The sequence below is a fragment of the Engraulis encrasicolus genome, chromosome 9 (assembly GCF_034702125.1).
Source record: "Engraulis encrasicolus isolate BLACKSEA-1 chromosome 9, IST_EnEncr_1.0, whole genome shotgun sequence".
In the NCBI taxonomy this organism is placed as follows: domain Eukaryota; kingdom Metazoa; phylum Chordata; class Actinopteri; order Clupeiformes; family Engraulidae; genus Engraulis; species Engraulis encrasicolus.
In genome coordinates, this window is record NC_085865.1 from 54,080,562 (window position 1) to 54,093,061 (window position 12,500).

Here is a 12,500-nt window from a genome sequence, read left to right on the forward strand (position 1 = left end):
TTTCCAGCATGCGAACCTGCTCTCACCTTTGAAATGCCTCTACTCATGAAAGCTTGCAGTAAATTGCAGGGGGAATATGTCTGATTGCACTGACCTATTCTAGTATAGATTTTTGTTTTCAAATGGCAGCAAATGTACAGACACAATTGATGACCACTGTCTCTAAGGGCATGAAAAAAACTATGGTAGGTCTGTGCACGGTATATGTTGAAGCCTTTGGTTGCCAAATGCTACACCCATGGTGTTGGTGGGTCAATTACTTTTTTTTTTGCACAGACGTCAGTTGGTATAACTAATGCCCATATATTAATTAGCAATTGGTAATTAATGCACTGCAATGAATATGCTTCTTAGACAATCGACTAAAACAAAAAATAAATCATTTCATTCATGCAATAATGGCTTTAGCTGTGTTTGCACCACCCTGACGGGTGCTACTACTAAAACGCCATTGACCCTTGTGCTACTATTTGAGAGTTGCATCAACGCTGCAATATAATGTGGGTGTAATTGGGGCAAAGTAAATGTGGGAACACTGAGTGGAGCCAGATAGCTGAGGGTTTGTTATTTGGGATCCTGGCTCTCACAGCACTGTATCAGCAAACAGACTTTTGCCGGCCGGGTTATTAAATTAGCTTGAGGAACACAAAGCTGGCGTGGTGTTTGCCATTTGAATTGAGACCCATAAAAATGCTTAGATTTGTTGGATTTTTGCACCTTTCAAAAGAAACGTGCCCTGCAAAGAGAGTGAAACCACCTTTCAGTGTGTCATCTCTTTCAATCTTGACTCTTTTGTAGTGAACATTTCGGTCAAGCATGAGTGTACTGTAAATGAGTGAGTGCATATTTCCTATGCACTTTGTATCTGCAAGAGTTGAATGCTATGACTATGTCCTCCATTGTAAGTAGCTTTGGATAATACCAAAATGCCAAGTAGAATTCAATGTAATGTAATGTACTATACAGTACATGCAGACTACATAGTGAGTTGTGTAGGGATAGAGTGCTAACAGTCAGCATGAGTGCTACTATGCCAGATAGTGTAGATATGTAGCACATTACTGCAGTGTATACAGTGCTTGCAAAATAAATACATCACTGCAGTCTAAATGCAATGCACTGCACTCCAATTACAGGGGAATTATCCAGTTACCAAGAGATGGCAGGTGACACATATTCTAGTCTGCCGCAGCAGAACTCACTGGAAGATTCTACTGCAGTTACAGAACCTTCTGAAAGCCCCCCCCCCCCCCACCTCCACCTCGCGCGCACACACACACACACACACACACACACACACACACACACACACACACACACACACACACACACACACACACACACACACACACACACACACACACACACACACGCACACACGCGGGACTATCGACTATCCAGCAAGAGAAAAGAAAACCACTTAAATCTCCACAGTGATCAACTGTCCAGATACACCCCCCCCCACACACACACAAACACACACACACACACACACACGTGCTTTCAAAAAACACGCACACGCACACATGCACATGTACTCACGCACCCCCCCCCCACACACACACACACACACACAAACGTGTTGCACAAACACGCACACACACACACACACACACGCACGCACACACACACACACACACACACACACACACGATTATCACACACACACACACACACGATTATCACACACGATTACCTCAGCCCCAGCCACTCTCTCCTCAGACACTTTGTCTGCCTGAGTGTGTCTGTGTTCTCTTGGGTGAAATTTGAATGGTTCTAGGGAGCCCAAATTACTGGCATAATAAAGCCTCACTAAAAGCCTGCAGCGAACTGCAAAGAGGGTGTGTGTGAGTGCGTGTGAGTGTGTGTGTGTGTGCGTACGTGCACATGTGAGTGCGTGTGTGTGGTTGGGGGGGCAATGAAAACTTTTGACTGAAAAGGCCAAACTGCTGTAGCTGATGGGAAGGCTGAACAGGGAGGGCTTGAGGGCCTGGCACCACCAACCAGAACCAGAACCTCCAATCAGTCAAGCCGCTTGTCACAACACCCTGATTGGATGAGGCCCATGAGCAAGTGCCCGACCTTGCCCAATGGAAAAACTGCCTAAGCGCTTGTGGCCATAGTGCGCCATCTTCCGCACAGCAGGCCCATTTCCATCACTTCTCTCTCTCTCTCTCTCTCTCTCTCTCTCTCTCTCTCTCTCTCTCTCTCTCTCTCTCTCTCTCTCTCTCTCTCTCTCTCTCTCTCTCTCTCTCTCTCTCTCTCTCTCTCGCTTTCTCTCTCTCTCTCTCTCTTGTCTCTCGCTCCCTCTCTCTCACTCTCCCCTTCTCTCTCTCTCTCTTTGAAAGATTGGTATTGCAACTATGCTGCTCATTGAAACTGTGCTGCCTCTTGCTAAATTTGATCTTTTCATTAATATTTTCTAAAAAATAAACTAACATTTACCAGCATGAGTAAGTACAAGTTTTGCAGTTAAAAATCCTAACAATCGGTCCTAGCAAATACTTAACATTTGATGGTTGTGGTAATTATTAATGAAAAAGGTAACATTTGTGAGTGGGCAGCATGAATTCTGGAAAGAAACTACTAAATCTACTGCACCTCGAACTGCTCTGAAACAAACAAAATGCTAAGAGATAGAGATTGATATGGAGATGCACGGTTGTGCGAGGTGTGTGCGGTAGCTGCCTGGTTCACAGGAGTCCATATATATAGACCAGTGATATATGGTCTGGAGACCGCCTACTGAATTTCTCGTAAGGGTAGGTGTGGTTCGCGATTGTAGGTGTGGTTCGCGATTGTTGAGCAGTACATGTCACTGTCTTTCCACCCCTTCCCGCTCTCTGACTGGAGCCCAAGATCTGGTGTCCTCGCTGGGTGATAGAATTCAAGTCAAGTCAAGTCAAGTCAAGTTTATTTATAAAGCACATTTCATATGGCTTACATAGACTCAATGTGCTGTAAGATTAAAAGGAGGAAAAGTAGAAAATTTAAAAACAGCACTAAAACTGAGTGAAAATATAAAATTATATAATAATAGGTAGAAATAGAATAAAACAAAATAAAACCCATTGCAATGATAAGACCTTTTAAACACCAAACACTAGACTAGACACATAGTCTGCAAAGGCCCAGAGCAAAATAAATAGAATAAAAGTAAAATCAAAGTAAAAAATAAAACACATAAAAGCCCTTAGGAAATAAAACAATGTCAATAAAAATCAACTCAACCAAAAGCTTGTGTAAATAAAAACGTTTTAAGACCCTTTTTAAAAGCGGGAGTAGAAGTCACTGACCTTAGTTCTAGGGGGAGGGAATTCCAAAGGGTAGGGGCACAATAACTAAAAGCACCATGTGCAGTGTTGGTGTTAATTTTGGGGACGCATAAAAGACCTTTATTTGATGATCTCAACGAACGGGTAGGATGGTATGGAGGGATGATGTCAGAGATGTAGGTAGGGGCCAAGCCATTTACTGCTTTAAAAGTGATCAGAAGTATTTTAAAATGTATTCTTTGTTGTACAGGCAGCCAGTGAAGAGATTTCAGAATTGGGGTGATGTGTCCAAATTTGGATGTTCTTGTCAGTAGTCTGGCAGCTGCATTCTGAATGAGTTGGAGTTTGTTGAGTGCCTGTTTAGTGAGCCCGGCATATAGGGAGTTGCAGTAATCAAGGCGGCTGGAGATAAAAGCATGAACTAACTTTTCAGAGTCCTGAGGAGACGGGAGGCCACGTACTTTAGAAATATTTCGCAGATGGTAAAATGCCGTCTTAGTGATAACAGATATATGTTTGTTAAAATTAAGATCTGTATCAAGGGTCACACCCAAATTTCTGACATCATCACAAGGTTTTACCTGAAGGGGGGCTAAAAACGTACAAAGATGTTCTCTACGAGCCTTGGGGCCTACAACTAAAATCTCTGTCTTGCTGTCGTTTAACAATAAAAAATTCTGAGCCATCCAGTTTTTGATGTCTGAGACACAACTTATTAGGTCATTTACTGGACTGGGGTCGTCAGGGGAAAAAGAAATGTACAACTGGGTATCATCTGCATAGGAGTGATATGAAAGACCATGGTGCCGGATGATATGCCCAAGTGGTAGCATATATAAATTAAAAAGGAGAGGGCCCAGGATTGATCCCTGAGGTATCCCATGAGAGGTATCCATAGAGTCAGAGAAGAAATTGTTGATAGTGACAGAGAAGGATCTCCCATTTAAATAAGAAGTGATCCAGGCAAGGGCACTGCCGCAAATGCCGATTTGATCTTGTAGTCGTTGGATTAAAATCGTATGATCCACAGTGTCAAACGCAGCACTTAAGTCTAGAAGAACCAGAACAGATACTTTATGGTTATCAGTGGCCATTTTAAGATCATTGACAACTCTGACCAAAGCAGTCTCTGTACTATGATTCACACGGAATCCAGATTGGTAGGCATCGAAAAGGGAGTTGTGGGACAGATAAGAGTAAAGCTGCTTGTAGGCAACCTTCTCAAGGATTTTACCTAAAAATGGTAAGTTTGAAATGGGCCTATAACTCTCAAAAGCTAAGGGATCAAGGGTATGTTTCTTTAACAGAGGAGTAACCAATGCATGTTTAAGACAGGAAGGGAAAGTACCAGAGAGGAGTGATGAATTAACAATATTTAAAATGTCAGTAGCTAAACAGCTGAAGACCTCTTTGAGCAATTTAGTAGGTATAGGGTCAAGGGAGCAGGTAGCAGAGCCTAGCTGTCGAACTATCTCTCCTAACTCATCTTGATGAATAGGAGTAAAACTGGGGAGACAGGCTTGGCTGGGCAGAAATTGACATGGAGAAATGTAGCTGACATCAGTATTAGACGGTATGATATTGCTCCTTATAGTTAAAATTTTATCACTAAAAAAAGTTGCAAACTCATTGCATTTCTCTACAGAGTGGAGCTCTGTAGGAATTGTAAGTGGAGGGTTGATAAGTTTATCAATGGTATTGAACAGTGTTTTAGCGTTATTTGAATTTTCAGCAATGATCTGAGAGAAGTACTGCCTTCGAGCTTTCTTGATTTCATTGTTATACATAAGAATATGATTCTTATAGTTTACAAAGTCAGCCTGCAGTTTAGATTTACGCCATTTTCGTTCGTAAATGCGACAGATTCTTTTAGATGTGTTAATTGTCTGTGAGGTTCTCCAGGGTGACCTACGTTTTCCTGAGATAGTCTTAACATGCAATGGTGCAATACTGTTTATAGTTTGCATCACAGCAGAGTTAAAAGACTTGACTAAGGTGTCGCAACAGGGGGATACAATAGGGTCACATACAGAGCCCATGGGGAAGACAGATGGCACAGATATCTGGCTCAGGTCACATGACCGAGCAGCATTAAAAATTCACACTGTCTTCAGATTGGAAAGATTGTGCAAAGCAGCATGGGATTTCCCAGGTTAGTGAAAGAGGTGCTGGGCCACATCCGGCACCAATCTGGGATACTGAATGACCCCGAAGAGAACAGAAGAGAAGAGAAGAGAAGAGAAGAGAAGAGAAGAGAAGAGAAGAGAAGAGAAGAGAAGAGAAGAGAAGAGAAGAGAAGAGAAGAGAAGAGAAGAGAAGAGAAGAGAAGAGAAGAGAAAAGAGAAAAGAAGAGAAGTCTGATGGAAATAATACGTTACCCCTCTCCTCACTTTTCACTTCTCTTTAGCAGTAGAGAGAGAGAGAGAGAGAGAGAGAGAAGCTGAGAGCCAAAAGAGGCAGTAATGATCTGTTTTAAATAAGCTCATCCACTCATCCGCCTGTGTGCCACATTATCCAGAGAAAGACGAGAGCAGCTTCTCATGGTGAATGGAGATGATTGCTCTTAATACCGGTGTTCTGTCGAGATGTGTTGCCTCGTCGAGATGAGCGACCGGTCACCCTATTCGATAGTGGTGTTCTATCGACTTGCGATGCCTCATCTAAATGAGCGACCTTGATTTTCCGCGGAAGGCGTTTCAATCGGTCCACGTAGGACTGTTTTAATAACCATTACTTTGTTTATTTCACGGACAGGGGTGTGCAATCGTTCGTGCGGAGTTTAATAAGAACGTGCGGCTGCTGACCACGTCAGCCTCTCGTTTGAGCAAGTTAAGAAACGTGCCATATGAAAGAGACTGAGTTGAGTTTGCGCAAATACTGGAGAAAGTGTTTGGGATCAGGGCCTGGCTACTGGTTGTTTAATGCAGTCATTTGCTGTTGGTTTGGTTTCAATGCGACGTGGGCTCGCAAGGCAAATTGCCACATGAAATCATGTGTATGGGGATAAACAAGCGCGCTTTAGATATCCCCAGATAGCAGATAGCGTATTGTGGCTTTGTTTTGGTAGATGTCTGTCTTTTAATGACCGGAATCATATTTTCATAACATCCCCACCAGTGCATTTCTTATTACCATGTTCAGGCATTTTACAATGCAGTCGATTCAAATTCTTGAGTGAAAGGGAGGGAGCATTTTGACAGCTCAATCAGAGGTGGCGATTTTTTCCATTTTGCAATGAGAACGCCTCCTCTACATAAATAGTCTTTTCTGATCGATGTTACAATGTTCGAGGCTGAGTGTGTGAGCGATTACGGTTAGGCAACAAAGTAGCAAATGTTCGAGGCCACGCTATTTCGCAGATTTTCCAATGATCTGCTGGATGATCCACGCTATTTCCCGTTTCCCCCCCAGGGGATAGACTATATCGTAACTTTCAGTCCATGACAGTCAGGCTATTACTGCCCTACAATCTTAGAACGCAGTAACTCTGAAAACGGCAAACTGAGAAAAAAGGCTTCAAAGTTTTCCATATGGCGCGACAACTGTGTTGTCGGTAAATTGGTGGTGACACTTCCTGGTAATGCTTGTTTAGGATAGAAATTTAATGCACACACAAAAAAAACCAAAAAACAACATTTATGTGTCTTTTTGCCACAAAAAACAGAGTTACTGCGTTCTTGGCTGGTATTACTGCCACAAAATGGAGTTACTGCAGGAGTTACTGCGTTCTTAGCTTGTATTACTGTCTACTCCCAAACCAGTCCCATTGGAACGTGCAGCAGTAACTCGCCGACTTCCTGCGTTTTTGTTTAACCTTTTTTGGGTCATTTTTGCACTTTCAAAATGAGTTTTCTCCAAAACGGGACGGTGTTGGACCACCATTTTTGGACACAAGACAAATGAGGTAGTTTAGAACCGATTTCCGATATAAAAAAAAATTCGACCATTTTGAGTTACTGCGTTCTAGTATTGCACGGCAGTATAGGCTAACTAGACTATGGATGACTGGTGGTAACCTCTGGAGGACATGGGCTACAGTTTGAGTCACTAAAGTTGACAGTCTCAGGGGATCCTATCGTAACTTGCGGTCTCACAATTCGATGGGCAATCACCCGCGAAAACCACCGCGAGGGTGTGCGCATGCGTGCGCATGCTCAGTAGCGAAGAGAATCACATCTCGACGGGTCGCTCATATAGACAGGACACCGGCTGTCTGTCAGGCTCGCCTTGTCTCTCTCTCTCACACCATCATAGGTACCATAGACAGCTTTCTGCACACACACTATGTGCACACACATACACGGTTGGACGCACGCACACGCGCATGCATGCACACACATGAGCACACACACACACACACACACACACACACACATAGACCTATGATTTTTGGCCCAGGCCCGAGCCCGAGCCCGAACCCGAGCCAATTTCGGGTCGGGTCGGGCCTGAAATGTCACTCATTACGTTCGGGTAGGGTCGGGTTCGGCTTCTCTATCGTTGACAGTTTTTTTTTTTTTTTTTTTTTTTTTAAATAAATAAATAGGCTATGTAGGCTGTGCGTTAATAATATTCCACGTCAGTTGATAATCCAGCAGTGCAGTGCCTGCTGCTAGAATGCACGCGCTTTCCCTCGCCTCTCCCTCCCATCACAGTGCGCTGAGGCATTTCGGCCGTGTTTTGGCCACGAGAGACGCGTGGTCTGCAAAAAACAGAGGTCGCCTCATCAACCCGACACATACTGTAGCCTAATAAACTCTTGCAATGGCAATTCAAGAACTCCTTCATTCCTGTTCTGCTGCTCGCGTCGTTGTTCTTCTTTGTCTCGCTGTCTCTCTCTGTGAAAGTGCCGCGCTAGATTTTTAAGGTCGTACTGCTGCTGTGGCTTATGGCCCAATGATCAGCCGGTCAAAATGACGGACGCCCTTAAAATTTTCCGCCAACTCTTAAAAAAAGCGTCAATGATGGATTATCGCTTAATGTAACCTCTGTGCACTGCAGTGCAGCATACACAGAAATATAAAAGATGGCCTGCATGTTTATACAGTCTATTTAACTTAGATTTCGTAACAAAATACTTTAATGGCTTTAATTTAAGGGCTTTGATTTGTTATCATAGATCACCCCTCCTTATAAATAAAATTTGAAATTTCGGGCTTCCCTCTGGCTCGGGCCTACACATCCAATAATTAGTCGGCCTCGGGCCGGGCCCGGCCCAATTCCCATGGGCCCATGTCGGTTCGGGCTTGGATTTTTTTACCCGTTCTTACCTCTGGTGCACCACACACACAGACACACACACACACACACACACATACAGTACATACGCACACACACACACACACACACACACACACACACACACTAGGGCTTTGACTTGTGCCCAAAAATCATAGTCGAAGTTCGTTTCTAAATTAAAAACGATATTCGAATATATTCGAATATTTATCCATATTTTTTACCATTAAAATTGCCCCAGTTAGACCTGATATCAAGCTGAAGTTGTTCTTTCCCCCAGTCAGTGACTAGTAAAAGGCTATTCCAACCAGAGATGTAGCCTAATGGCCCATTAACAACATGCATTCAACCAGCCATTATTGTTTAGCGATCGTTCAGCACTTATTAAGAATACGGTACTTAGAGGTGTGAATGCAGATTAGAACATGGCAAAGCTAGCAGCCATGTCAAACTTTTAGCCCAAGTTAAAATTTGAATTGGATGATATGGGAATCATGAGAATTGAGCACACAGCACCAATATCAACAAATATGTATTTATTTTCTATCACTAATGACGGACATTTAGGTAGTGTGTTTGTAGGTCTAGGTAAGATGACTGTTCTTGTTTAAAAACGAACATTACACAAACTAGCAGTGCGCTAAAAACATGCTAAAAGCATGCTAACAAAATCATCACCTGCAGTCTGCCTGATCTGACACCCAGACCAACGAAGCTAATTTGGTCAAAATCCAAAAAACAAGAAGTTATTATCTTACTCTTGGCGTAATCACAGGTACTTGTGGGTTGAATCACATAATTCCAGAAACTCGTCAACAACTCCAGAAAGTAATGTGATGATGCTTTGTTTATTAACTGTAGCCATTCACTTGAATGGAACTCTGCAGCACTCATCTGCTTGTTATGCGGACTCTGGGGGAGACTGCCTGCCGCAAGTGTCCTGCTACGGAACACAGAGAGATGAGCCACGCACGCGACTCTCCTCAACACAGCTGTAGTGATTAACCAGCCATGGAAAAAATAAATTGAGACTGTGAATTGCGATGTTTACAAGGAAATAATTGTAATCAATAACAATGAAATACCCAAAAAATCAATACAATGTCTCAAATTTTCTTGACATTCGAATTATATTCGAATATCGAATATTGAAGTCAAAGGCTTAGCACACACACACAGACACACAGACAAACAGACACACACACATACACACACGTGCATGCACACGCACAGACACACACATACAGTACATATGCGCACACACACATGCTTGCACACGCACACGCACACACACACACACACACACACACACATACACACGGACAAACAAATGGACAAACACTCACACACGCGCACGCACACACACACACGGACAAAGACTCACACACACGCACGCACGCACGCACGCACACACACACACACACACACACACACACACACACACACACACACACACACACACACACACACACACACACACACACACAGGCCGTCCCTATCACTATGTTCCGGATTGACTCTAATTAACCCCGCCTGTCTGTCTCGCCACGCATCCATTGGTCACCTCCGCAGGGCCAACATGATCTCCAAAAGTTCCGTGCTCCTGGACACGGATGTTAAGGGCACAAAATCCGTGTCCAGGAGCACAGATTTTGCCAAAATTCCGTACTCCTGGACACGGAATTGTTTTCCGTACTCCTGGACACGGAATTGTTTTCCGTGATGGACACAGAGAAGTGCTCTCTCTATAGACTACTCCCATAGCTCTATGTTTCCACAGTCTTGTGTTTTCTCAGGATTTTTCTAATTTCAAATATTTTTTCTCAATTTTTTTTTTTCCTACTGACAGGTTAGGGTTAGGGATTGTTTTGGTCTGGGCACAGCTAGTTTTCTTTCAATCATTATATGAATTTGATAGCCTAGCAACCAACTGGAAAAGGTATTTCTCAAAAATATGTCTTTAATGACAGGTTAAGTTTAGGGAATGTTTTGGTCAGGGCACAACTTAAATTGCTATAGCATTATTTTGTTTAGGATTAGCATTTGGTATGTATTTTCTAATGAGTGAGTTAACACAGTGCTGTGGTAATAGCCTATAGAAAGCAGTTCTGTGTGCCCATCACGGAAAACAATTCCGTGTCCAGGAGCACGGAAAACAATTCCGTGTCCAGGAGCACGGAATTTTGGCAAAATCCGTGCTCCTGGACACGGATTTCGTGTCCTTAACATCCGTGTCCAGGAGCACGGAATTTTTGTAGATCAGGCTGGCAGGGCGGGCTAATTAATCACCCAATCACCTCCTCACCTGATGAGTAATTGTGAACCGGCGGGGGTGAGGGGTGGTTGCGGGAGCCAGTCAGACGACGGCCAAGCAAGTAAAGCCCAGGGCTGTCCCTGATCAATACAGCCTCATTAGCGACTTGGCCAAGAGGGGCAGAGAGAGAGAGAGAGAGAGAGAGAGAGAGACAGAGAGAGAGAGAGACAGAGAGACAGAGAGACACAGAAAGAGACACAGAGAGAGAGCGAGTAGCACCATTTAGAGTAACATTTAGAGAGAGGGGGGATAGATAGATAGATAGAGAGGAAGAGAGAGCAAGTGTGATTAGATGGGGAAGTGAAAGCAATACACCGGTGTCTCCCTGACATCAGGATGGTAAATGGGCAACTAAATGAAAGCAGAGTTACAGCTGCCACAGCACTCAGCGCCTGTGTGTGTGTGTGCGTGCGCGCGCGTGCGTGCGTGCGTGCGTGTGTGTGTGTGTGTGTGTGTGTGTGTGTGTGTGTGTGTGTGTGTGTGTGTGTGTGTGTGTGTGTGTGTGTGTGAGAGAGCGAGCGTACGTGCGTGCGTGCGTGCATGTGTGGGGACCACATTTTTCAAGTAATGCCCTTGACAAACGCAACTTGCATGCAGTCACTGACAATGCCAATGTCTTATGACAAACTTAAGTTGGGGAGCCATAACCAGTTTTAATATTTCTTTCCATATCTCAGGACAAGCCAGCCATTACTCGTGTCTTGCAGTCAACAGGGCACCTCAACTGACAATAAATGCCTAAACAACAAATTCAAACCGTGTTCTGTTTTGAAATTGTACAAGGTCGTGCTGAGTCATTTCCATAAATATCAGTATGTAAATGGGTATAGCTTGATGTGTATATATTTAGAGTTTCATTTCCCAGGCCCTAACGCCACTGTTGTAAATAGATATACTGTATACATTAAGTATTTACGACGCCTTTGAGTCACAAATGAATATATCAATGTCCTTGTGGCACTGATGAGTTCAAACTTTTAGTGTGTGTGTGTGTGTGCGCGCGCGCGCGCGCGTGTGTGTGTGTGCGCGCGCACGCGTGTACTATTGGTGTTCATCAGCCTCTGTGTGTGTGTGTGTGTGCGCGCATGTGGCTGCATATGTGCGCGTGTGTGCGTGCGTGCATGCATGCGTGTGTGTGTGTGTGTGTGTGTGTGTGTGTGTGTGTGTGTGTGTGTGTGTGTGTGTGTGTGTGTGTGTGTGCACCTCTTTGCAGGGCTCACCTGCGGCTGCATATGTCTGAGTGTCTGCGTGGGTGCGCGTGCATGTGTATGTGCGCGCGTGTGTGTACAGGTGCGAGTGTGTGTGTGTGTGTGTACAGGTGCGTGTGTGTGTGTGTGTGTGTACAGGTGCGTGTGTGTGTGTGTGCGCCTCTTTGCAGGGCTCACCTATCCAGCCAGGCCAGCAGGCTCTTGGCGGCCGCTATGAGGTCCACCACGGAGGTCAGGAAGTCGTTGGGCAGCTTCCTGGTGGTGCGGCCGTCGTAATGTCCGCTACGCCGCCGGCCCGTGATGAAGTTCTGCAGGTTCTTGGCCGAGGCGTTCAGCTTGTGCGACAGCGTCTTCAGGTTCTCCGTCTCCAGGCCGTAGTTCTACGAAAGAACACAAACGGAGCACATATGATGACAGCACATATTATGGCAGCCGTCAGGGGCGTAGCAGAACATTTTGAGCTCTATG

At 44.4% G+C, this 12,500-nt stretch overlaps 1 protein-coding gene across 1 annotated transcript in view; it reads right to left on the minus strand.

Annotated features, from left to right (window-relative positions):
* cnksr2a (connector enhancer of kinase suppressor of Ras 2a) overlaps nt 1-12,500 on the minus strand; it is a 162,008-nt gene that overhangs the window by 134,324 nt on the left and 15,184 nt on the right. The window contains exon 2 of the mRNA XM_063206347.1: nt 12,210-12,412. Coding sequence (XP_063062417.1) covers nt 12,210-12,412 — 203 coding nt within the window. The remainder of the gene's footprint in view (nt 1-12,209; nt 12,413-12,500) is intronic.